General features: G+C 47.8%; 1 protein-coding gene across 1 annotated transcript in view; it reads left to right on the top strand.

Annotated features, from left to right (window-relative positions):
* Positions 1–26,217, top strand: part of fras1 (Fraser extracellular matrix complex subunit 1) — a 757,390-nt gene that overhangs the window by 351,347 nt on the left and 379,826 nt on the right. The window contains exons 10-12 of the mRNA XM_070871094.1: positions 10,095–10,184; positions 22,683–22,721; positions 23,483–23,630. Of these exons, the coding sequence (XP_070727195.1) occupies positions 10,095–10,184; positions 22,683–22,721; positions 23,483–23,630 (277 nt within the window). The remainder of the gene's footprint in view (positions 1–10,094; positions 10,185–22,682; positions 22,722–23,482; positions 23,631–26,217) is intronic.

The following is a 26,217-nucleotide window of genomic DNA, read 5'->3' as shown; positions in this document are numbered from 1 at the left end:
AGCTTCCCACTGGTTCTGTAGTTTAGTTCCACTCCAGCGGGGAGCTTGTTGACTGCGAGGTGGAACATGGCAGCGAGGAAGATTGAGAAGAGGGTTGGAGTGATGACGCAGCCCTGTTTGACCCCGGTCTGGACGTGGATTGGGTCTGTAATGGATCCGTTGTTAAGGATCACGGCCTGCATGTTGTCGTGGAGCAGGCGAAGGATGTTGACAAACTTTTGGGGGCATCCGAAACAGAGGAGGACGCTCCATAGACCCTCACAGTTGACAGTGTCAAAGGCCTTTGTAAGGTCGAAAAAGGCCATGTATAAGGGTTGGCGCTGCTTCCTGTATTTTTCCTGCAGCTGTCGCGCTGCAAAGATCATGTCCGTTGTGCTCTGTATGGGACGAAATCCGCACTGTGACTCCGGGAGAAGCTCCTCGGCCACAGGGAGAAGATGGTTGAGGAGAACTCTAGCGCCAACTTTTCCAGTGGCTGATAGCAGGGAGATTCCCCTTTAATTGTCGCAGTCGGACATGTCCCATTTTTTAAAGTTGGTCACGATCACTGCATTTCTGAGATCTCCCGACATGCTCTCCTCCCTCCAGATGAGAGAGATGAGGTCATGTATCTGCGCCTACAGTGCCTCTCCGCCATACTTTAGCGCCTCAGCGGGGATTCCATCAGCTCCTGTAGCCTTGTTGTTCTTGAGCTGTTTTATGGCTTTTCCTACCTCGTGCAACATTAGGGTTTCACTGAGGTGGTGGCGGGTCGCATGCTGCGGGATGGAGTCGCGAAAACTCGAGTCAAAGACAAGAGTCTCGATTGAGGAGATCTTCATAGTGCTCCTTTCAGCGGGCCCTGACAGCCTTGGTGTCCTTGATGAGTGTTTCCCCGCAGTGGGGTGGGGCCTTGGGAGTTTGGACCGTAGATGGCCTTGACTGCGATGCAGAATCTTCACATAGTGTGGCAGTTGGCCAGTTGCTGTATCTCCTGTGCTTTTTCCATCCACCACCTGTTCTTTAGGTCCCGGGTTTTTTGTTGGACCTCAGCCTTGAGCCGCCTGTAATGTTGCTTTGCTGCTCCTGAGTTGGGTTGTTGCTTGAGGCTCAGAAATGTTCTGCGCTTGCGATCTATTAGTTCTTGGCTTGGATCTCCTGATCATGCTCATCAAACCTGCCCTGGTGTTTTCTGGTTGAATGACCAAGTGTCTCTTCACAGGCACTGGTTATGGAGTCCTGGAGGGCAGACCAAGCGCTGTGGGCATTCAGCATCTTAGAGTCATCAAGGCACCGCAGATTAGCTGTGAGGCGCTGGCTGTATAGAGCTCTCTTAGCTGGGTCTTTAAGTGCCCCGACATTGACTTTTTTGCGGCACTGCTTCTGCTATCCCCTCCGCTTTGCGGCTCTGTTAATGCCGATGATGGATCGGATTAGGCGGTGGTCTGTCCAGCAGTCGTCAGCCCCTGTCATGGCGCGGGTGATGCGCACATACTGGCGATCCTTGGCTCGGACGTTGATATTGTCGAACAGGTGCCAGTGTTTGGAGCGAGGCTGTTGCCACAATGCCTTGTATTTGTCCCTCTGGCGGAACAAGGTGTTGGTGATGAGAAGTTCATGTTCTCGACATTTTATCAGGAGTAGGGTACCGCTGGAGTTGGCTTTCCCTACCCCCTCTCTGCCAATCACGCCTCCCCAGAGGGTTGTGTCTTTGCCCACCCTGGCGTTGAAGGCACCTAGGAGGATCAATTTGTCGCCTGCGGGGACACGGGACAGAGATGTTTCGAGGTTGGAATAAAAACCCTCATTGGTCTCATCCATTGCATCGAGTGTTGGGGCGTACGCACTGATGACTGTGGCGCATTGGTTCTGGGATAGGGTGAGTCGAAGAGTCATGAGGCGTTCATTAACTCCGCAGGGGGAGTCTTTGAGGCAGTCGACCAGCTCATTTTTGATGGCGGAGCTGACTCTGTGAAGGCGGTGTTCTTCCTCTGGTTTTCCTTTCCAAAAAAAGATGTAACCTCCACCTTGTTCCTTGAGCTGGTCTTCCCCTGCCCGCCGGGTCTCGCTTAGAGCGGTGATGTCGATATCAAAGCGTCTAAGTTCCCAGGCAACTATGTCGGTGCGGCGTTCCGGCCTGTCGCTGTTGGGGTTGTCCATGAGGGTCCTGATGTTCCAGGTCCCAAACTTCATGTTAACGAAGTGGAAGATGCCTGTGCTTGAGTTCTTTTAACGTGGGATGGCCATTGCACACCGGCCACCACATGGACTTAGCTGAACAAGGTCTTGGTCCAGTGGCAAGGGGGTCCAAGACGACTGGAGACCAGGCACTACTGAATGAGCCTAATTGCCTACGGCGAGATGTTGGCCGCAAGCTCGGAGCCGAGTAGCGCCCTTGATGGTAGGTGGCCCGAGGCTTGGTTGGGGGCAGGCATTAGGAAGGTCAGTTGTCCGCTGTAATTCCGAGGGATGTTTTAAAAGTTTCTTCCAAAGTTTTCATTAAAAAAAAGGTTTTCCAAAATTACTTAAAGTTGCTCCAGAGGTTCCAAAAAAAATGTTTCCAAGTTGTTTAAAAATGTAAAAGTTTTCCCAAATTGTTTAAAAAGTTTCTCAAGTTGATTAAAAGTTGATTAAAAGTTTAAAATGCAAGTCAGTAGTAGGTTACTCCCTTGGCAATGCTCCATGGACGCTGCCAGCCCTCCGCAGCCGTACAAGGCCCTGGCCAGACCACACCCGGAGCACCGCGGGGAAGTAGAGGCCCAGTCATCACCGAACGCCAGATGCCGCCAGGGAGAGGCCTGAACGTTGCCGGGGGCCCAGACGCCTAGACGCCGCCGGGGGCCCGAGCGCAAGCTGGGTGTGTTGAGCAGTAGTTTAGGGACCGGCGTTTAACCAGTCGAAGGGACTCCAGGACCAAAACTACCTCTCTCTCTCTTACCACACCTGTCTCTCGCTATCTTCCCCAGTCTCTCTTTCTCTATCTCTCCGTCAGTTCGTCTCTCTCTCTCTCTCGCACGCAGTCTCTCTCGTTCTCGGCCCCCTCCCCCCCCCCAGTCTATCTCGCTCTCTCCCCCCAGTTTCTCTCTCTCCCCCCAGTCTCTCCTCCCCCCAGTCTCTCCTTCTCCCCTCCCCAGTCTCTCTCTCCACTCCCAGTCTCTCTCTCCCCCCCCCCCCCCCCAATCTCTCGCCATCCCCCCCCCCCCCCCCCCCTCCCGTCTCTCTCTCCTCCCCCACCACCAGTCTCGGTCACTCCCACCCAAGTCTCTTGCTCTCCCCAATCTCACCTCCGCCCAGTCTCTCTCTTTCTCAGAATCTCTCTCACCCTAACCACCCGGTCTCTCCCTCTCCCCCAGTCTCTCCCTCTCCCCCAGTATCTCTCACTGTCTCCCTCAGTCTCTCTCTGTCTCTCCCAGTCTCTTTCTCTCCCCCCCCGCCTCTCTCTCTCCCCACCCCCCCCCCCATCTTACTCTTCCCCCTCGCCAGTCTCTCTCTCCCCCTCCCCCCCCCCGTATCTCTCTCCCCCTGTCTCTCTCCGTTCTGTGTTGCTCTTCCCACCCCCCCACCCCTGTTTCTCTATGCCCCCAGGCTCTCTCTCTTACCACCCCATCAGTCTCTCTCTCTCTCGCTCTCTCTCTCTCGCCCCCAGTCTCTCACTTCCCCGTCTCTCTCCCTCTCTCGGCCAGTCTCTCTCTCTCTCTCTCTCTCTCTCTCTCTCTCTCTCTCTCTCCCCCTCCCCCAGTCTCTCACTCTACCCGAGTCTCTCTCTCTGCCCCCCCCACCCCCATCCCTCTCTCTGTCTCTCCCAGTCTCTCTCTCTCTTCCCCGGTCTCTCTCTCTTCCCCAGTCTCTCTCTCTTCCCCAGTCTCTCTCTCTCTCTCTCTCTCTCTCTCTCTCCCTCTCTTCCCCAGTCTCTCTCTCTCCCTCATTCTGTCTCTCTCTCTCTCTCTCTCTCGCCCCCAGTCTCTCTCGCTCTCACCCCCCCACTCTCTCTCTCTCCCCCCCCAGTCTCTTTCTTCCCCCACCCCATCTCTCTCTCCCCCTCAATCTCTCTTCCTCGCCCCCTCATTCTCTCTCTCTCTCCCCCCAGACCCTCTCTCTCTCTCTCTCAGTCTCTCACTCCCCCAGTCTCTCACTCTACCAAGTCTCTCTCTGTGCCCCCCCATCCCGTCCCTCTCTCTGTCTCTCCCAGTCTCTCTCTCTCTCTCCCCAGTCTCCCTCTCTCTCTCTCTCTCTTCCCGAGTCTCTCTCTCTCCCCCATTCTGTCTCTCTTTCTCGCCCCCCCTCCTCCAGTCTCTCCCTCTCCCCCAGTCTCTCCCTCTCCCCCAGTCTGTCCCTCTGTCCAGTCTCTCCCTCTGCCCAGTCTCTCCCTCTCCCCCAGTCTCTCCCTCTGCCCAGTCTCTCCCTCTCCCCCTCCCCAGTCTCTCCTTCACTCCCATTCTCTCTCTCTGCCTCCCCACTCTCTCTCTGCCTCCCCCTGTCTCTCTCTTTCTATCTCCCTCCCCAGTATCTCTCTCGCCCTCTCCAGTCTTTCTCTTCTCCCCCTCCCACCCCCACCCCCGGCTCTCTCTCTTTCCCCCCCGTCCCCATTTCTCTCCCCGCCCCCCCCACCCGTCATTCTCTCCCCCACCCTTATCCCCCGTCTCTCTAACCCTCCCGTCTCTCTCCCTCTCCCCCAGTCTCTCCCTCTCCCCCAGTCTCTCCCTCTCCCCCAGTCTCTCCCTCTCCCCTAGTCTCTCTCTCTCTCCCCCCCTCCAGTCTCTTTCTCTGCCCCCCCCTCCCCCCGGTCTCTCTCCACTACCCCTGTCTCTCCTTCTCCCCCCCAGTCTCTCTCTCTCTCTCTCTTCCCCCCCCCCCCAGGCTCTCACTCTCCCCAGTCTCTCACTTTCCCCAGTCTCTCCGTGTCCCCCACTCTCTCTCTCTCTGCCCCCCCCCACCCCCAATCACTCTCTGCCCCCCCCCCCCACCCCCAGTCTCTCTCTCTCCCTCCACCCCCAGTCTCTTTCTGACCCCCTCTCCCCCCTCAGTCTCTGTCTCCCCCCAGTTTCTCTCCCTCTCTCAGTGTACTGTGCATACATGGCTCCGGTATACAGCGAATGCATAGAAGGCTGCAAAGGTGTTTGTGCAAATAATCACAGCCATACAAATACCGAGTTAGATAACACCTGGAATACTGTGAGCAGTTCTGGGCACCACACCGTGGGAAGAATACATTGATATTGGAGGGAGTGCAGCGTTGGTTTACCAGAATGATACCCGGACTCGAGGGGTTAAATTACGAGGAAAGATTACACAAATTAGGATTGTATTCCCTGGAATTTAGAAGGTTAGGGGGTGATTTGATCGAAGCTTTCAAGATATTAAGGGGGAACAGATAGGGTAGATAGAGGGAAACTATTTCCACTAGTTGGGGAGTCTCGGAATAGAGGGTATAGTCTTAAAAATGATAACCCCCATCCATTCAGGAATTAAATTAGTAAACACTTCTACACACACAGGGTGGTAAAAGTTTGTAACTCTCTTCCACAAATAGCAACTGATGCTAGGTCAGCTGTTAATTTTAACTTTGAGATTGATAGATTTTTGTTAGCCAAAGTTATTAAGGGATATGGGGCACAGGCAGGTATATGGAGTTAAGTCGCAGATCAGCCATGATCTCATCGAATGGCGGAACAAGCTCACAGGGCTAAATGATCTATTCCTATTCCCATGTTATGATGTACTGAGCTGTAAAGTTAAAAAATTGATGTTTAATATTGAGTTTGTATATGACTATTATTAGGATTATACAAACCATAAAATAAGGATTTTAGATTTAGGAATGACTGGAGTCATACCTAGCACAAAGGAAGGTGGTTGTGGTGGTTGCCCCAGAACATCGTTGCAGGAGTTCCTCAGGGCAGTGTCTTAGGCCCAACCATCTTCAGCTGCTTCATCAGTGACCTTCCCTCCATCATAAGGTCAGACGTGGGGATGTTTACTGATGTTTACTGATGACTGAATAGTGTTGAGTGCCATTCGCAACACCTCAGATAATGAATCTGTCCATGCTCGCATGCAACAAGACCTGGACAACATTCAGGCTTGGGTTGATCAGTGGCAAGTAACATTTGCGCCACACAAGTGCCAGGCAATGACTATCTCCAACAAGCCAGAGTCTAACCACTGTCCCTTGACATTCAAAGGCATTACCATCGCCGCATCCCCCACCATCAACATCTTGGGGGTCATCATTGACCAGAAACTTAACTGGACCAGCCACAAAAATACTGTGGCGAATGTCTCACCTCCTGACTCCCCAAAGCCTTTTCACCATCATCTTTCTTTCTACAAAGCACAAGTCAGGAGTATGATAGAATACTCTCTACTTGCCTGAATGAATGCAGCTTCAACAACACTCAAGAAGCTCGACACCATCCAGGACAAAGCAGCCCATCCACCACCTTAAACATTCACTCCCTCCATCGCCAGCATACCATGGCTGCAGTTGTACTGTCTACAAGATGCACTGCAGCAACTCGCCAAGGCTTCTTCGGCAGCATCTCCCAAACCCACGACCTCTTCCATCTAGGGCAGCAGGCGCATGGAAACACCATCTCCTGCAAGTTCCCCACCAAGTTACACAACATCCTGACTTGGAAATATATCGCCATTCCTTCATCGTCGCTGAGTCAAAATCCCGGAAGTCCCTCTGGAACCACACTGACTGCAGCAGTTCAAGAAGGCGGCCCACCATCACCTTCTCAAGGGCAATTAGGATGGGCAATAAATGCTGGCCTTGCCAGTGACACCCACATACCATGAATTAATACAAAAAATGTTCTTGTGGAGATAAAGAGATTTGCAGAAAAGTAGCCACAGTTCCAAATAAATTATGCAAATGAGAGACTACATGGAAATATCGGTGAATAGTTCAGTATCTTTACATGTAAAGTAATGGATTTTATATGCATTCTGAAATTGTTAATTTTAAACAAGACCCGTTCATTTAGTGACTTCCCCATAAAACCTAGGAATGCGTAATTTTAGCCAAACAGATACACTACAGGTGTACTGGAATGACATTGGACAGAGGGTCCCAATTAATCCTATCCAACAGACATTCTTGAGTTCTGTCGCATTTTTGTTCAGGTGAAGAAGGAGCAGTTATTTTAGTTTAGCTTCTCCCTCTTGAACTTCACTGTTGGTTTACCAAATATATGATAAAACAAAGAAAGGTATCTTTAATATCTTGATGTCCCAAAACACTTCATAGTCCAAGAATTGCTTTTGAAGTGTAGCCACAGAATCTTTTTTCTCGGCAAACAAAGTGTCCTGCTCAACAAAGTGCTGGCCAGTATTGTGGGATCATCCCTGCATAACTTCATTACAATATACTCTGGGGATAGTTTTAAAGTGGAATGTCTCGTTATGGGACACATTCAGAGGTAGGAACTTACACGTGAAGGGGTCAAACTCTTGGGGAGGGGGGAAGGGGCACACAAAGTGGTTGGATTGCCTGTGGGGGAGCAGAAATTTGGGGTGGATCTAGTTTCCATCCTGTGCAATATGTGGACCAAATTAAAATGGAGGGGTGAGTCTTCCGCCTTAAACCACCCCCCCCCCCCCCAGCTTGCTCCCAGCATTGTGGGTATTTCAGGGCTACCTTGGGAATTCTAGGTCCAATAGAGCCCACCTGCCGAGAGCAGATGTGGGTTCCTTACTGGGCCTTAAGAAGGCTCCAACCACCTTGAGGAGGAAAAGTAATCAATCCCAGAGGATTGATTTAAAATGTTATCATTATTTCTTCAGTTCATAAAGCCTTTGGCTCCCCCAGCAACATGTTGCTGTGATTTTCTGCTGGGCAGTCTGGGGGTATTCTTTTACATCTTTGCTGACAGGGGCTGCCCACCCAACTATTTTAATTATCGCGGTCCCACAATTTGGGATTTTGGCTACTTCCTGTTGGGTTTGAGATAATCCTTATCCTTCATTTTAATATTGGCTGGTGGACTCGAGATAGAGAGATGTCTAATTAACAATTTTCATTTATCAATACACTAATACATACCCAGCACATGCAATAATTATGAGATAGATGTCAATTATACTTACAAGCAACAAACTCATTGGCCCGCATGAACCGCATCCTCTGACCATTCATGGTAGTCTCATCAAGACTACTTAGAGTTCATAAAGTGCACAGATGTACTGTAACTTTATATGGTTAATTACGTAAGATAAGCATAGTGTTAGTATGTAATTGTGTTCATAGTACATGCAGTTAGGATGTAAGCATGTAGGGTTAATATGTAAGTGTGTGAGCAGTCACACAGGCCACTTGCCCGCCCCTCTTGTACTTGCTTATTATTGTTCATAGAATCATAGAAATTTACAGCATGGAAGGAGGTCATTTCGGCCCATCGTGTCCGTACCAACCACCAAGAGGCTATCCAGCCGAATCCCACTTTCCAGCTCGAGGTCCGTGGCCCTGCAGGTTACGGCACTTCAAGTGCACATCTAAGTACTTTTTAAATGTGGTGAGGGTTTCTGCCTCTACCACTCTTTCAGGTAGTGAGTTCCAGACCCCCACAACCCTCTGGATGAAGAAATTTCCCCTCAAATCCCCTCTAAACCTTCTACCAATTACTTAAATTTATGCCCCCTGGTTGTTGACCCCTCTGCTAAGGGAAATACACCCTTTCTATCCACTATATCTAGGCCCCTCATAATTTTATACACCTCATTGAGGTCTCCCCATAGCCTCCTCTCTTCCAAGGAAAACAAACCCAGCCTATCCAATCTGTCTTCATAGCTAAGATTCTCCACTCCCGGCGACATCCTCATAAACCTCCTCTGTACCCTCTCCAGGCCAATCACATCCTTCCTGTAATTCGGTGACCAGAACTGCATGCAGTACTCCAGCTGTGGCCTAACTAGTGTTTTATACAGTTCAAGCATAACCTCCCCTGCTCTTGTATTCTGTGCATCGGCTAATAAAGGCAAGATTTCCGTATGCCTCCTGAACCACCTTATCTACCTGGCCTGCTACCTTCAGGGATCTGTGGACATGCACTCCAAGGTCCCTTTGTTCCTCTACACTTCTCAGTGTCCTACCATTTAATCTGTATTCCTTTTGTTTGTTAGTCCTCCCCAAATGCATTACCTCACACTTCTCCAGATTAAATTCCATTTGCCACTGTTCTGCCCACCTGACCGGTTGATTGATATCTTCCTGCAGTCTATAGCTTTCTTCTTCATTATCAGCCACACAGCTGAATTTAGTATCATCTGTAAACTTCTTAATTATACCCCTACATTCAAGTCTAGATCATTGATGTATACCACAAAAAGCAAGGGACCGAGTACTGAGCCCTGCAGAATCCCACTGGAAACAGCCTTTCGATCACAAAATCACCCATCAACCATTATCCTCTGCTTCATGCCTTTGAGCCAATTTTGCATCCAACTTGCCACTTTGCCCTGGATTCCTTGGGCTTTTACTTTCGTGACCAGTCTGCCATGTGGGACCTTCTCAAAAGCCTTGCTAAAATCTATATACACTACATCAAACACTCTACTCTCATCGGCCCTCCTTGTTACCTCCTCAAAAAATTCAATCAAGTTAGTCAGACACGACCTTCCCTTAACAGATCTGTGCTGACTATCCTTAATTAATTTGTGTCTTTCTAAATGAAGATTTATTCTGTTCTCCAGCCATTCCACATGCTTCATCAGCCAAGGCTGCCCTTCAGAACCTTAGCTTCTTTAGCTCTTTAGCTCTTTAGATTTTTTTTCTCCCAACACCTCAAAGAAATCTGGGCATCTGTCCAGCAATTAATATTCCACTCTCAGGTCATTCTACACTTAGCTTCTTGGTCTTCTATATCTGCATGCCTAGATTGTGATTTAATCCAATTTAACCCATACCACTACCAGAACCTATTCTGCCTATATGCTGTTGACTATTCTGCGTAGCATACTGATCCTAACAGTTCTGTGGTGAAGCAGGGATCCCAGAATTTTGGGCTCAAACTATTTATATTAATGTGCTCCTTTGAAGTCTTCACCCGCACACTTGTGGTATAAATTGTGGTCATCATTATCCGATTTGAATAAATGTTTGTAATTATCTGCAGGGTGAAGAGTTGCTACATTTGCCTGGAAAATGCTGTCCTGAATGTGTGTCGGTTGGCAGTTACTGTGTTTATAAAGAGCAAGACAAGGAGGTGAGTCGCTGTCATTATGCGTAGAGTGTGCTCAGAAATCAAATTAAACGATTGAAGTTTTAATGGTAGGATACACATAACTGATCATTATAAATCACATCTAAAATAAATCTGGATTACTTTGCTAAACCAGCGGTGTCCCAAGAAATAACTGCAAGTCAAATGCAGAAACTCCTTCAATTTGGTTCTTTCCTGCGTGTGTGCAAAGCCGCTAGCTAATACTGGATGCTTGCTAGTCTGGTCTTGAGACCTGACATATCCCAGGACATTCAGGCCACCTTTTGTATATCACAGAAAACATTAATTGGTACTGGCTGACTGTGGTGGAGCTAACGTCGAAGGTTCAGGAGGGATTTTGGCCCATGAGAAAACAGAGTCGGGATAAATGGTTCATTTAGAGTTAGGGAATCAGTAACTAGTGGGGTGCCGCAGGGATCAGTGCTGGGACCCCAACTACTTACAATCTATATTAACGACTTGGAAGAAAGGACCGAGTGTAACGTAGCCAAGTTTGCTGACGATACAAAGATGGGAGGAAAAGCTGTGTATGAGGAGGACACAAAAAATCTGCAAAAGGACATAGACCGGCTAAGTGAGTGGGCAAAAATTTGGCAAATGGAATATAATGTTGGAAAGTGTGAGGTCATGCAATTTGGCAGAAAAAAAATCAAAGAGCAAGTTATTATTTAAATGGTGAAAGATTGCAAAGTGCTGCAGTACAGCGGGACCTGGGGGTACTTGTGCATGAAACACAAAAGGTTAGTATGCAGGTACAGTAAGTGATCAGGAAAGCCAATGGAATCTTGGCCTTTATTGCAAAGGGGATGGAGTATAAAAGCAAGTAAGTCTTGCTACAGTTATACGAGGCCACACCTGGAATACTGCGTGCAGTTTTGGTTTCCATATTTACGAAAGGATATACTTACTTTGGAGGCAGTTCAGAGAAGGTTCACTAGGTTGATTCTGGAGATGAGGGGGTTGACCTATGAGGAAAGGTTGAGTAGGTTGGGCCTCTACACATTGGAATTCAGAAGATTGAAAGGTGATTTTATCGAAACTGTAATGACTCAAGAGTCTGGTTACTGTAAACTCACTCAGGTGCAACCTGATTCATCTTTATTCCAGCCCAAGAGTGCCTGCGTGACAAAGACACCCAGCTTATATATAGGTGACCAAGCACACATGCTACATGCGTAAACCCCGATGACCTCCAACTGCGGCGCCTTCTGGTGTCTGGTGACCCCCAAGCATTAATACATAACAACATCCCCCTTTTAAAATCTTAATAACAGTCTTTTTACAAATTAAGATGGTCTGGGGCTTTCCTCTCACGAGTTGATCGTCTCAGTTCAACTTTGGCTCTGGGCGAGAGTTCTGAGTCCGTTGAGACTGAGGGCTGAGTAGCCGATCTGATGGGAGTGGTCATGACTACATCAGAGACTGAATGTTCAGAGTCAGTGACGTCAGCAGAGTCCTCTGATGAGTGAACAATGGTTGGTTGGTCACTGACTGCATCTTCCTCACTCGGTTCCAGTTCACCGCAGTTTACGTGTGCCGCAGTTTAACCTGGTCAGGGTGTTTCCTGCATGTTTGCTCATTCTTGAGCACGACAATAAACACTCTGTTACCCTTCTTGGCTGTAACAGTGCCGGTGATCCACTTTGGACTTGACCATAGTTCAGTACATAAACCGGATCGTTGACCGAGATATCACGTGACACGGCAACACGATCATGACACCATTGCTGACTTTGACATCTGTTTTCAACATGATCATTCAAATCGGGATGAACATGAGAAAGCCTGGTCTTGAGATTTCTCTTCATCAGTAGTTCAGCAGGAGGAACCCCAGTAAGCATATGAGGTCTTGACCTGTAACTGAGCAATATACATGACAACCGTCTCTGCAGTGAGCCCTGAGTTACACGTTTAATACTTTGCTTGATCGTTTGAACAGCACACTCTGCTTGACCATTCGAAGCAGGCTTGAATGGAGCTGATCTCACATGTCTGATGCCATTGAGTTTCATGAACTCCTGGAAACTCAAGACATGTGAAGCAAGATCCGTTGTCGCTCACAACAATGTCAGGCAAACCATGAGAAGCAAACATGATATGAAGGCTCTCAATGGTAGCTGTAGACGTGCTGGATGACATAATAACACACTCTATCCACTTAGAATATGCATCTACTACGACAAAAAACTAATTTCCTAGGAACGGGCCTGCAAAGTCGATGTGAATCCTCAACCATGAATTGGATGGCTACGACCAAAGACTCAGTGGAGATTCCACTGGTACTTTATTTAGCTGCATGCAAGTATTGCACCGATGCATGCATGATTCCAGATCAGAGTCAATTCCAGGCCACCATACATGAGACCTAACAATGGTCTTCATTATGACAATACCAGAATGAGTGCTATGAAGTTCACGTAAAAGTTTTTCTCAACCTTTCTTCGGCATAATTACACGATTACCCCACAGTAAACAGTCTGACTGAATGGACAGCTCTTCCTTGCGACGGTTGTAAGGTTTGGTCTCCTCGCGCATCTCCATAGGTATGGCAGACCAATCACCACTGATTACACACCGTTTCATCACCGATAAAATAGTGTCATGGCTGGTCCAGATGCTAACTTGTTGAGCAGTGACAGGGGTTCCTTCACTCTCAAAAGCATCCATTACTAACAGTAGATCTGCAGGTTGAGGTGTCTCCATCTCAGTTGTGGGTAAGGGCAGACGACTCAATGCATCGGCACAATTCTCAGTACCAGGTCTATGACGGATGACGTAATCAAAGGCAGACAATGTCAGCGCCCACCTTGAACGCGGGACGATGCATTGGTATTAATACCTTTGTTTTCCACAAACAATGAAATGAGTGGCTTGTGATCCGTTTCTAGTTCAAAACGAAGACCAAACAGGTACTGGTGCATTTTTTTTACCCCATACACACAGGCCAAAGCTTTTTTCTCTATCATACTGTAAGCTCTTTCCACTTTAGACAGACTTCTCGAAGCATACGCAACAGTTGTAGCTTGCCCGATTGATTTGCTTGTTGGAGTACGCAGCCAACCCCATATGATGAAGCATCACAGGCCAATACAAGACGCTTACACGGATCATAATGAACAAGCAACTTGTTTGAACAGAGAAAATTCTTGGCTTTCTCAAAGGCTCTATCTTGAGACGAACTCCAGACCCAGTTGGCGCCTTTTCTTAGTAACACATGCAGTGGCTCTAGTAAAGTGCTAAATCTGGGTAAGAAATTACCAAAGTAGTTGAGTAGCCCAAGGAACGAATGCAGCCCAGTCACATTCTGAGGCCTGGGTGCATTTTTGATGGCCTCGGTTTTCGAATCAGTGGGCCTAATGCCATCAGCAGCAATCTTCCTCCCGAGGAATTCCACTTCAGGTGCCATGAATACACACTTCGAGCATTTTAGCCTGAGTCCCACTTTGTCCAGACGCTGTAGGACTACTTCAAGATTGTTCAGATGTTCAGCAGTGTCGCGACCTGTGACCAGAATGTCATCTTGAAACATGACAGTCCTAGGAACGGACTTCAGTAAACTCTCCATATTCCTCTGAAATATGGCTGCAGCCGAACGAATCCCAAAAGGACACCTGTTGTAGATGAACAGTCCTTTATGGGTATTGATGCAGGTGAGTTTCTTCGAAGTGTCGACAAGCTCCTGTGTCATATAGGCTGACGTCAGATCCAGTTTCGTGAACGACTTTCCACCAGCTAGCATTGTGAACAGGTCATCAGCCCTCGGTAACGGATACTGATCCTGTTTCGAAAATCGGTTAATCGTAACCTTGTAGTCTCCACAAATCCTGACAGTGCCATCACTCTTCAACACAGGAACAATGGGACTAGACCACTCGTTAAACTCGACCAGTGATATGATCCCTTCACGCTGGAGTCTGTCAAGCTCAATTTCAACCTTCTCCCTCATCATGTATGGAGCAGACCAAGCTTTGTGATAGACAGGCCTTGCATTGGAGTCCAGGTGAATCTGCACCTTGGCTCTTGTAAAATTACCAATGCATGGTTCAAACAAAGAAGGAAACTTTTTCAATACTTGAGCACACGAAGTCTCATCCACCGAGGACAACATCTTGACATCATTCCAGTTCAGTTTGATTTTCTCGAGCCAATTCCTGCCGAAAAGCATTGGACCTTTACCTGGGACGATCCGTAATGGTAGCTCGTGAACCACACCATCATATGACACCTCGATTGCTGCACTACTGATTACAGGTATGAGTTCCTTAGTGTAAGTACGCAACCTGGCATTGACTGGATTCAGCTTCGGTTTCGCAGCCTTAGTGTCCCACAGCTTGTCGAATGTCCTTTGGCTCATTATCGACTGGCTCGCACCCGTGTCCAGCTCCATTGATACAGGCACACCTTCAGCTTCACATTAATGACTATTGGCTGGCTCTTGCTCAGGAACGAATACAGTCCATTCATTTCCTCCTCGGGTTGCGTATCCGGGCCATCACTGGACTGGTCCTCATCAACCACGTGGTGAGCCGCACCATGCTTGCTCCGTTGTGGACACATCCTGTGAAGGTGCCCCTCTTTCAAACATCCATTGCATGAGTATTGTCTAAACCGATACTGATGAGGCCGATGATTGCACCCACAACGCCAACAGGGTGAAATCTGGTTCGAACTAGTTCGCAGGCTCTGAGCAATGGCAGGTTTCGCGTAAGCAGCTCTGCCCAAAAACAATGCCATTTTGTTTACAGTACTTGCCGTGGAACTCCGATTCATCGATGATATCTGCCTCAAATTATCATCCGTCGTCATGTATGCCTGGGCAGTCGCGATGGCCTTTTTCAAATCCAGCATCTCTGCAGCCAACAGCTTCCTGAGGATCACATCATGGCTGATGCCTATCACGAAGACATCACGCAGCATGTCTTCCAGCATGTTCCCGACCTTACACGGCTCAGCAAGACGTCGCAGGTCGGCGACAAATTCCGACATGACCTGGCCCTCAGCACGAACATGCATGTAGAAACGGTAGCGTGATAGGATGATCCCCTCTTGTGGCTTAAAGATAGTTACCCACCAACGTACACAATTCCTCGTACCCTTTTTCCGCCAGACGCACAGGCGAGAGAAGATTCTTCATTAGGTTATAAATATTCGGACCACAAACGGTGAGGACAACTACCCTGCACTTAACTGCGTAGGCCTCTGCCTCTATGCCCTTGTCCACAAAATACTGATCCAGGCTGTCGACAAAACCCGCCCAATCCTCGCCCTCCACAAATCTCTCCAGGATTCTAACCGTGCCCATTGTGCATGCGATGATTCTTAAATTACCTTGTCGCCAATTGTAATGACTCAAGAGTCTGGTTACTGTAAACTCACTCAGGTACAACCTGATCTATCTTTATTCCAGCCCAATTGTGCCTGCGTGACAAAGACACTCAGCTTATATACAGGTGACCAAGCACACATACCACATGCATACAGTCCCATGACCTCCGACTGCGACGCCCTCTGGTGTCTGGTGACCCCCAAGCATTAATACATAACAGAAACATATAAGATTATGAGGGGGCTTGACAAGGTGGATGCAGAGAGAATGTTTCCACTGATGGGGGAGACTTGAACTAGGGGGCATAATATTAGAATAAGGGGCCGCCCATTTAAAACTGAGATGAGGAGAAATTTCTTTTCTCAGAGGGTTGTAAATCTGTGGAATTCACTGCCTCAGAGAGCTGTGGAAGCTGGGACATTGAATACATTTAAGACAGAGATAGACAGTTTCTTAACCGACAAGGGAATAAGGCGTTATGGGGAGCGGGCAGGGAAGTGGACCTGAGTCCATGATCGGATCAGCCATGATCGTATCGGAACAGGCTCAAGGGGCCATATGGCCTACTCCTGCTCCTATTTCTTAAGTTCTTATGTTCTTATGAGAAGTCCAAATTTGTCCGACAGTATATAAGATGTACCCTCTGTGAGCAGCTCCATGCTTCTGCCTCCGCCAGTAAACATAGTTTTGCCTGTGTTTTTAAAGTGGTAGATCAGAATGCTCAGGGCCAGAGACAAAGCCAGGATTACCTTGGGACTTGAGGGCCCAGCGGAGCGTGCTGATCGGAGACCAAGCTGGGAATGGAGGGATGCCAACTTACCCGCTCCGAAGGCCAAGCCAAAAACAGCACAGACTTGCAGTCCGAATCAAGAGGCCGAAGTCAGAAGATGGGTGGCAGAGGTTCCTGGGAGAGAAATGGAGGAGGTCCCCTAATGCCGCGTCCTCTCAACCTCAGAATTATTGGGGGTGTCATAAATCCCCTTGGCTCCGCTGCTTCCTGGACTTTGAACAGCTGGATGTTCAAACATATAAAGAAGTTGTTCGACATAATCATAATGAAGCAATTACCTAGCATTGTTTATGTTTGAATCATCCCACTCTCAGCCTGTAGCGGGACATAATTGCAACATTGTCTTGGGGTATGCTTGATACAGAAATCCAAATTACAGCTGGATTTCAAATTGCTTATGTACTGTGACTAGATTTATAAGAATGGCCACACCATGAAAAGTAGACAAAAATAATTCATCTTTGTTGCAGTGGGAGTCTCAATTTTTGTATTTGGCGGCTTGCATTTAAGTGTAAACATATACAGTGCACTCACTGGTTTTAACATGTATATCTAGTCTACATTTTCGTAAGATTGGGCAACCGAGGTATGCCTGATTAAATAAGGATGGCAAACTTTGGGTGAACACTGCAAATGATTCTCTGATCAGTGGTCAAAAAATTATGCACAACACACACACCCAAATTTCCAAATTACGCACCCGATGAGCAAGGCCCCTCGCTGGCAACACAAAATTACTGTTATAATTCCTGGAGTATTGTATGAAAGCAAAAAGAATAGAATGTATTTGAGCTACTTTGCTTAGATTTTATTTCAATTCAGAATTCTAAACGACAAGTTGATTCCATTGATCTCTAATTTAGATTTGTTCAGGCAGATTATCCTTTTTCACAATGGTAGTGGATTTTCATTCAGATGAGATTTCTGCCTACCACTTGCTTGCACCCTTGTCCAATTTCCTAGGGTCAGATTAATTAAATAATTTGAGTGGCACTGTGGAGGAGTGGGGAGAGGAATTTGTGGCACCTTACTGCAGTATGGCAGTGGACTGAGGAGTAAAATATGCCTCAATGCATTTAAGAAAGCTCTTCTGCTTAAGTGTATTTAAATAGGCCTTTTCCTTTCCTCTCAAAAATTTAAAGCTTGCCTGATGCAGTTACTTAGGTCCCAAATTTCCCCAGGAGTTGCTCCGTTTTTTTTGGAGCAACTTGATTTTTCTGGAGTATCTTTTTAGTTGTAATTCTGGCCATTTAATTTGCGCCAGTGTAAGTGAGTGAGTTAGGTTTTTTTTTTAAGTTTCGTTTTTTTTTCAAAAGAGGGCGTTCCCAGCCACTTACGCCTGTTTTGGCCATTTAAGTGAGTTTGGCCAGCAAATAGTTGCTCCAAACTAACTTAGGCCAGCGTATGTTACCACTTCTGTCCGCACAGAAAAGCCTTACCTAGAGTTAAGCAATCGGCGCAAGTAACTAGATTTAAAACACCGCCAAGCACCAAACAAAGCACAAAAAGTAGTAAGCATTCAATAAAAAATAAAGAACCGAAGTAAATAATTAAATTAACAAATAAAGAACCGAAGTAAATCCTACCTTCAACTAAACTCGGCAGCGGCTGGCCATGCGGGAGTCCCTTCGGCCTGGGATAGGGGAGGGAGAATGCGGCATCTGAACGGGGGTGGGGGATGGGGGAGGGAGGGAGAAAGCTCAACGCGGCAGGCTGGGGGGGCGGGGCGGCTGGGGGTGATGGGTGGTGAATGCGGCATCTTAAAGGTGGGGGGGGGGTGGGGGGTGGGGGGTGGGGGAGGGAAGAGATCCACAGCTCGCTCACTCGGTTGGTGCGGGAGCCCCCCACCCCCACAGGATCAAAACTCTTCTCCCCCCACCCCCCTGATCTTCCCCCCCCACCCCCGATCAAAATTCTTCCCCCCACCAACCTGTCACTTGTAGCCCTCAGCACGGGAAGGCAGCGGCCGGCCTGTGCGACAGACCACTCGTCCCTTCGGCCTGGGATAGGGTCGTCGCCCGGAGCCAGGACGCGCTGGGAGGGCCAGAAGCTACTGCGCACACTCGCAGACTCCACTGCACACGTATGCAGCTGCCAGCACTCTTTTCAGCGCAGTGCTGTAGCTCCGCCCACCACGCGTTCCGATGCGCTGCGCCACAGGCCACAGGCCTGGAACCAACGGGGAGAATACAGAGGTAAGAAATCGCCGCTGTTTCTGTACTACAAAGTCGTGGAGGTGCGCCGTTCTAGCAGAGGGAGCAAACTTGGGCCCTTAGTTCTTTTACTGCCTGCAAGAGAGGCAATTCCTGCAAGTTCCATGATTGTCAGAGATCAGGTAGAGTGATAGAGACAGTGCAAATGCTGTCAGAGAAATAGGGGTCAGACAGATTGGAAATGGAACTGCACAAGTTCAGCTTTAAGATGCTGATGCTGGTGCCGAAGTTGAGATGGTGTAGCATAAATCCAAACAAAGTTGTTCAAATACACGCTTTGGCTTGTGCTGTCCTACAAACCTCCATCACTTAGAGGCACCTGTTGCAATGTGTGCGAACAGCTCACACAATGGGGATCTTAGACCCATTAAGCTTTTGACTTGCAGTGAATGTCAAAATGCAACCTGGATGCAGTTCTAGCACTGGGACCTTGTGTGTGTGTTATGCTCTAGTCTTATTAATTACCCCAAAATATGTAAATTAGCACTGGACCCCATAATGCAGTAAAGCGCCGAAACAGTGTTCCATGTAAAATGGATGCTGCAAAGGATGCTTTTCCCCTCATGTCGGGTCTTTGCTCTTCAAGTGGCTAGATTTGTTTGGACTTAGTGCTTTAGGTGTGAACCTTGGCTCAGTGGTAGCACACTTGCTTGTGAGCCAGAAGGTCGTGGGTTCAAACCCCATTCCAGGATTTGAGCAGATAATCTAGGCTAAGACTTCATTTCAGCTATGGGTGAGTAAATTCTTTCAGATGAGTTTTTAAACCAATGCCTGGTGAAAATAAAATAGATCCCATGGGACTATTTGAAGAAGAGTAGGGACCAACATTACTAAGACTGTTTAATTAGTGAATGATCTAATTGCTGTTTAGGGAACCTTGCTTTGTGAATATTGGCTTCAAAATACTTCATTGACTGTGAAGCAGTTTGGTCCTGAGCTTGTGAAAGACTTTAATTGTTTTTACCAGCCAAGTATTCACCTAGTTCTTTGCTTTTTAATTGTTTTGTTTGTCTTGGTCAAAGGTGCCTTTTTTGCAATCAGTTCATCTATATTCCCATGAAATCCTACACTTTGACATTCTGCCTGGATTCCCCAAATTGTGGGGCATTATTGATGGAATGTATGTGGTTGTACAAGCACCTACTCTCAGTATCACTCCACCATACATAGATGGGATTCCACTCCATGAATGTGCAGCAAATATATGACCCAAAAGTATAGAATCTTTCACATGAATACCCACCACCCCAACAGTGATTCATTTTACACAAATCCACAGTGCCACCATTACTCCTGGGAATCCCTGGCCCACGGCTGCCCAAAGTGGAGGAAGAGCATCTGGGAGGGTGCTGAGCACCTCTAGTCCCATCACCGAGAAGAATCAGAAACCAAGAGTAGACAGCGGAAGGAGCGTGCCTCAATCCAGGCCCCCCGATCACCTTTGCCTTCAACCACTGTCAACCCCACCTGTGACAAAGACTGTAGGTCCCACATTGGACTCATCAGTCACCTGAGAACTCACTTTTAGAGGGGAAGCAAGTCATCCTCGACTCCGAGGGACTGCCTATGATGATGATGATGATTGGGCCAGGAAGACTGGATGGTTGTCTGCTGGACACAAAGACTACCTACCATGGCTGCCTCGCCCATTAAGACATCGATGGCGAAGACCTGAAGAACAATATAACAAGGCACACGCTGCTACAAGGGTCTTAGTGAACCAGATCATTGGCATCCTGAAGCAAAGCTTTAGATGCCTGGAAAAACAGGGCAAGTGTTGCAGTACAGGCTGGCCAATGTGCCCATAATTATTGTTGCCTGCTGAGTCTCTCAGAGTTTCAGCCATGCCATGGGGCAGACAGGAGAACAGGTAGCAGCCAATGGAAAATGATTACATCAATCAGGAGACAGCGGACTTGTCTGCACAGAGAAGTGGTTACTCAGTATATTATGCACAGCAGACTCCAATGGAGGACATAATTAGTTAAGCATCTGAACTAACCTCTGAACTAACCAATGTGCAGCAAACAGTTACGCATGTGCCAATATCCTTGCCAAATAAAACATCATCTCCTTTGGTCCTATCTGGTCCTCAAAGCACACTGCAGCCTTATTCTGGCTCATCCTAAAAGAATTGTCATGACACATTAGATGACCAGTTAACCTAAATTTTATTCACACTAACACTGTACAATGCAGATGCAATGCAATGCTCACTGTGTTTTATCCTGATGCTTCCCCTTTACTCAAAGTTTATAGTAGTTGTATTCTACTTCCTAACCATGTGCTCCTTGTAAGTGATACTAGTGGGAGGAAGAAGTGAGATGGATGGCTGCTGCATATCACTGTCTACCTGTAGAAATGGAAGTTGCCCAGCAGCTTGTGCTGGATCTGGCGATAGTCCGACAGTGTCAGGGTTTTACAGACTGGGCAAGTATATCTTGTGAGACATCTTTGCCTACTTGAATCAGGTTGTTATAGATGTGGCTTCTCCCGAGAGACAGATCTTGTGCAGCCAATTACAAGACAAATGTAAAACTGCTGGTATTTGCTAAGACTGGCAGCCTAGAAGGCATACTGAAAACTGGTATTTTCAGCAACTAATCTTGGTGAATCCTGACTTGCAGCAGGCTATGCAAGGCCCACAATCAGGAACAGTCCACACGAGTACACAGATCTTGAACAATGTAAAAGCAGCTTCAGTTAAATAAACATACCTAGCTATTTAGCATGCACTGGTAAACATGGTACAGGTAACACAATTATTCCTGTTTTAGAAGTGTTTATCATAATTGCTAAATGTTTATCTATGTAACAATGCCACCATTGAATATAAGATGTTGAGGCTGACATGGAAATGCCCAACACTTCTAGACTTTTCCCAGATGTATTTTTGAGGCAGATTTTCTATATGGCCACAACGGTGGATCTTTGGCGGGTCCCTTGATTGCTCCGCTGATCTTCGCTGACTTCCTAGAGTTTGGATAATGCTAATAATTTTGGCAGGTGACAGGCATGTTTATGGTGCTGCTAGAGCATCCACCTAAGAGAGGAGAGAAATTTCTGCAGTGTTTTGCCATAATGTAGAGTAGCCGGTAGTGCTGGCTGAAGTCGAATAAAAATTATTTTTCTCTTGTATTCTAAATTTGCTGCTTTGGCTGATATAATTGATCAGTTGCCTTAATCAAAGCAGTCCCGTCACATGTACCTTTCCCCCCCCCCCCCCACCCCCCACCACCATGTGTCATTCACATCTTTTAATTTGCCTATCCATATTTGATTTACTGATATAATTCAACAGGGAAATCTGTCATGGTAAATTTAAGAAAAATATCTTGGTTAATAGTAGAATTGTTTTAGTAGTAATTCTGCAGTTAATAATTGTACCTTATTAAAGCAGCTTTTTTATGAGTTATTTAATATTGGAAGAAATATTTGTTCATGGTCTCCTTTTTATCTGATCTGAGCACTAAATCAATATGGCAGTTTGAGTTTGTGGTATTAGTTCAGTATATTTTTCTAAAGTGCCAGTTTGTTCTTCCATAGATCCACTTGATTGACAAAAATGATTATGAGTAGCCCAATTTTGCAGATTCAGGAATTAGGCTTTGGTCAGTAGAAAGAAAAGTAAACTAAGGTTTTGATGTATAATGCATATTGCAACATACATTGCAATGCAAGCATCCAGAAAAATGAAAGCATAATTTGGAGGTATTGGATGACAAAGCCTGTGAAAATATATCTTGTTTCAGTTCAGCAGTGCAGAAATATTCTGAATTTAGTAGTTTGTCATCAGTATAGAATTGTAAAGAACTAATAAAGAAGTCTTTATACCAGTATATATAAAGAAAACATGAAAACGTAGATTCATAGAAAAAAACATAATGGGGTAAATTTTCATCTTTACCGCATGGGTGGTGATCTGCCAAAGTGATCGCCTGCCTGCTACAGTATTCACCTGATTATCATTCAATTGATTTCAATAGAATGAAAACCAGGCAGATTCTATAACGGACGGGCGAACCATTCCACGGGATTTGTACCTAGGTGGTGAAGATGAAAGTATATCGCATTGCAACAAATGTTCCTATCCGAAGAAAATATTTTTATTTCTATGTAAAATTTATAAATAATTACCTTTTTTTCCTCAGACACCTCATTCAGATTTGAAAGGCGAGAAACATCTGCAGGTACGTAGATCGCTGTGTGGATCTTTTAGTATTTGAATGTAAATGCAACTCCAAAAGAAGCAGCATGAGTAGTGAAAGAGCAATTATTTACACACAAACGCACTGTGTAGATGGAAGCCTAGAGACATCAGAAGCAACATGTCTGCTGTGGGACTAGAGACAGCTGTTTCTGGTCTATAATATGAGCACAACTACAGATTCACCATGATTGACTAAGCCTAATTCCTTTTTATCAGTATTCTGGGATTTTTACTGGTGCTTTGGAGGATCAAATTTTGTGATTATTTCCATTTTTCCAAAAGTACTGGAAATCTCTTTATACTTACATTCAGAGTAGCTATTGAGCATCTGCTGTCTTTATATAAAGTAAGAGAGACCCTCCTAAATGAAGATTCAAACATGAAATATTCTAATATCTTATCTAATAAGGAATCCAATTCAGTGATTTGTGCTACTTCAAAGTCCATCAAGTGTTGTCTCAGAAGTAGGGATCCTGAGAGAGTTCTGGAAGGTAGTGAATTTAATCTCACACTACGATGGACTAAATATTTTAGTCGGTAAGATATTTGTCCTACCTTTTAATATAATGCAGTAATTATGGGACACAGTGGCTTAGCATTACAATAAAAAAAAATGGTATTTTTTAGAAATACTTGTATTCTCTTGTCAATCAATATTTTTTTGTGCGTGTTAACTTCGGGATCAATTTTAGTCCAAAATAGTTTATTTTATTGAAAATGATTCATATTTTCTTAAAATAGAATGGAGAAAAATGGAAGGAAGGCCATTGTAGAGAATGTGAATGCCGAGATTCACAGGTGATCTGTTATAAGCACTCCTGTCCTCTGTGCCCTGTTGGGAGCCTTTCCATAGAAGTGAAGGGAGAATGCTGCCCAGAATGCCAATCAGGTATGTATATATCGGGCAGGGGGAAACTATTAGCCTTGAATGCAGAAAGATAAGAGTGTAGGGAGAATTTTAGATGATATGACTTGTGTTTTGAATTATTTTCTATACATATCAGAAAGATGGTTGCAACCTGTGCTTTTGTGTGTCGTACTTGTGTGTGTCCGTGTGTGTGTGTCCATGCATGTGTGTGTGTGTGTCCGTGCTTGTGTGTGTGTCCGTGTATGTGGGTCCATGCTTGTGTGTGTGTGTGTGTGTGTGTGTGTCCGTGTGTGTGTGTCCATGCTTGTGTGTGTGTGTCCATGTGTCTGTCCGTGCATGTGTGTGTGTGTCTGTGCTTGTGTCTGTGTGTGTGCTCATGTCTGGGCACCCGTACATATATATAAATAAATAGAGACTCCTAAAATAAAGCTGCAGCTGCCAAAGGGGAGCAGAATTGTCTGGAACTGAACTCTGGGTTCCATGATCATGCTATCCTGCACCAGACAAGAAGTTCCACATCCAGTCTGTTTTAGTTATTTAATGGTTGAATGTATTCAGTCTACATGTTATATAAATGCACCTATTTTATATGAGGCAGGATATCAAGGATGATCTGAATGGTGTTAGAGCAGGAGTAGGCAATTATTTGGACTGGAGGGCTACTTAACAAGTTTTGGTGTGCTGTCGAGGGCCGTACGGTGTGAGCGGCCTGTGCGGAATCTCCAGACCGCTGCACAGCATTGCGACTTAATGGGAACATTGCCGCACACATAAAGGGCCCAAGTTTCCACATGATTTGCGCCTGATTTTTAGGAGCAACTGGTAGGAGAACGGACTATCTTAGAAATCGCAATTCTCCACATTTTTTTTTCTGCAGTTCTAGTCAGGTAGAACAGTTCTACTTTGGAACAGAATTTTTTCTTCAAAAGGGGGCGTGTCCGGCCACTGACGCCTGATTTGAAAGTTTCCACAGTGAAAACGTACTCCAAACTAAAGTAGAATGGAGCAAGTGAAGATTTTTGTAGAACTGAAAAAACCTGCTCTACACATTAAAAAATCAGGGGCAGGTTACAAATTAGGCGTCCAGAACGAGGTGGGGGCAGAGGGGGGGAAGGGAAGTCATTAAATTCTAAAATAAATCCTTATTTATACTTATACAAATATTATATAAATAAATCCAACCTGACTAAACATTTATAAGCAAAGAAAAGATTAAATAAACCATCTTCCTACCTGTGTGAAAGTGCTTCAGGCAGGCCTTTCGGGACCGAAGGCTGAACGGGCCGGCCCGAGACTTCGGGCAGGGCCCGTCCCCAGCACCAGATTTACAGGTAGGTGGCGTTGGGTTGGGTCGGGTCGGGGAGGTTCGGTTCGGTTCGGGTCGGGGGGGGGGGGAGGGAAAGAGGGAGAGAGAGGGGGGGGGGGGAGGGAGAGAGAGGGGGGGAGGTCAGGTCTGATCCAGTCCGAGAGCGGGAGTCGGGTCGGGTCGGGTCCAGTGGGTCCAGTGGGGGGGGGGGGTCGGGTCGGGGGGGCGGGAGCGCGGGTCGGGTCGGGTCCAGTCGGGGGGGCGGGGAGCGGGAACAGGAGCGCGGGTCGGGTCCAGTCGGGGTGGGGGCGGGGAGCGGGAACAGGAGCGCGGGTCGGGTCGGGTCCAGTCGGAGCGCGGGTCGGGTCAGGTCCATTCGGGGGAGGGGGCGGCGCAGCGGGAAAAGGAGCTCGGGTCGGGTCCAGTCGGAAGGGGCGGGGGGGGCGGAGCGGGAACAGGAGCGCGGGTCGGGTCGGGTCCAGTCGGGGAGGCGGGGAGCGGGGACAGGAGCGCGGGTCGGGTCGGGTCCAGTCAGGGAGGCGGGGAGCGGGAACAGGAGCGCGGGTCGGGTCGGGTCCAGTCAGGGAGGCAGGGAGCGGGAACAGGAGCGCGGGTCGGGTCGGGTCCAGTCAGGGAGGCGGGGAGCGGGAACAGGAGCGCGGGTCGGGTCGGGTCCAGTCAGGGAGGCGGGGAGCGGGAACAGGAGCGCGGGTCGGGTCCAGTCGGGGAGGCGGGGAGCGGGAACAGGAGTGCGGGTCGGGTCCAGTCGGGGAGGCGGGGAGCGGGAACAGGAGCGCGGGTCGGGTCGGGTCCAGTCAGGGAGGCGGGGAGCGGGAACAGGAGCGCGGGTCGGGTCGGGTCCAGTCAGGGAGGCAGGGAGCGGGAACAGGAGCGCGGGTCGGGTCGGGTCCAGTCAGGGAGGCGGGGAGCGGGAACAGGAGCGCGGGTCGGGTCGGGTCCAGTCAGGGAGGCGGGGAGCGGGAACAGGAGTGCGGGTCGGGTCCAGTCGGGGAGGCGGGGAGCGGGAACAGGAGCGCGGGTCGGGTCGGGTCCAGTCAGGGAGGCGGGGAGCGGGAACAGGAGCGCGGGTCGGGTCGGGTCCAGTCAGGGAGGCGGGGAGCGGGAACAGGAGCGCGGGTCGGGTCGGGTCCAGTCAGGGAGGCGGGGAGCGGGAACAGGAGCGCGGGTCGGGTCGGGTCCAGTCAGAGAGGCGGGGAGCGGGAACAGGAGCGCGGGTCGGGTCCAGTTGGGGAGGCGGGGAGCGGGAACAGGAGCGCGGGTCGGGTCCAGTTGGGGAGGCGG

The sequence above is a fragment of the Pristiophorus japonicus genome, chromosome 2 (assembly GCF_044704955.1).
Source record: "Pristiophorus japonicus isolate sPriJap1 chromosome 2, sPriJap1.hap1, whole genome shotgun sequence".
NCBI classification, from domain to species: Eukaryota; Metazoa; Chordata; class Chondrichthyes; family Pristiophoridae; genus Pristiophorus; species Pristiophorus japonicus.
The sequence above is the reverse complement of the archived record's forward strand: the minus strand, read 5'-3'. Positions and strand labels throughout refer to the sequence as shown.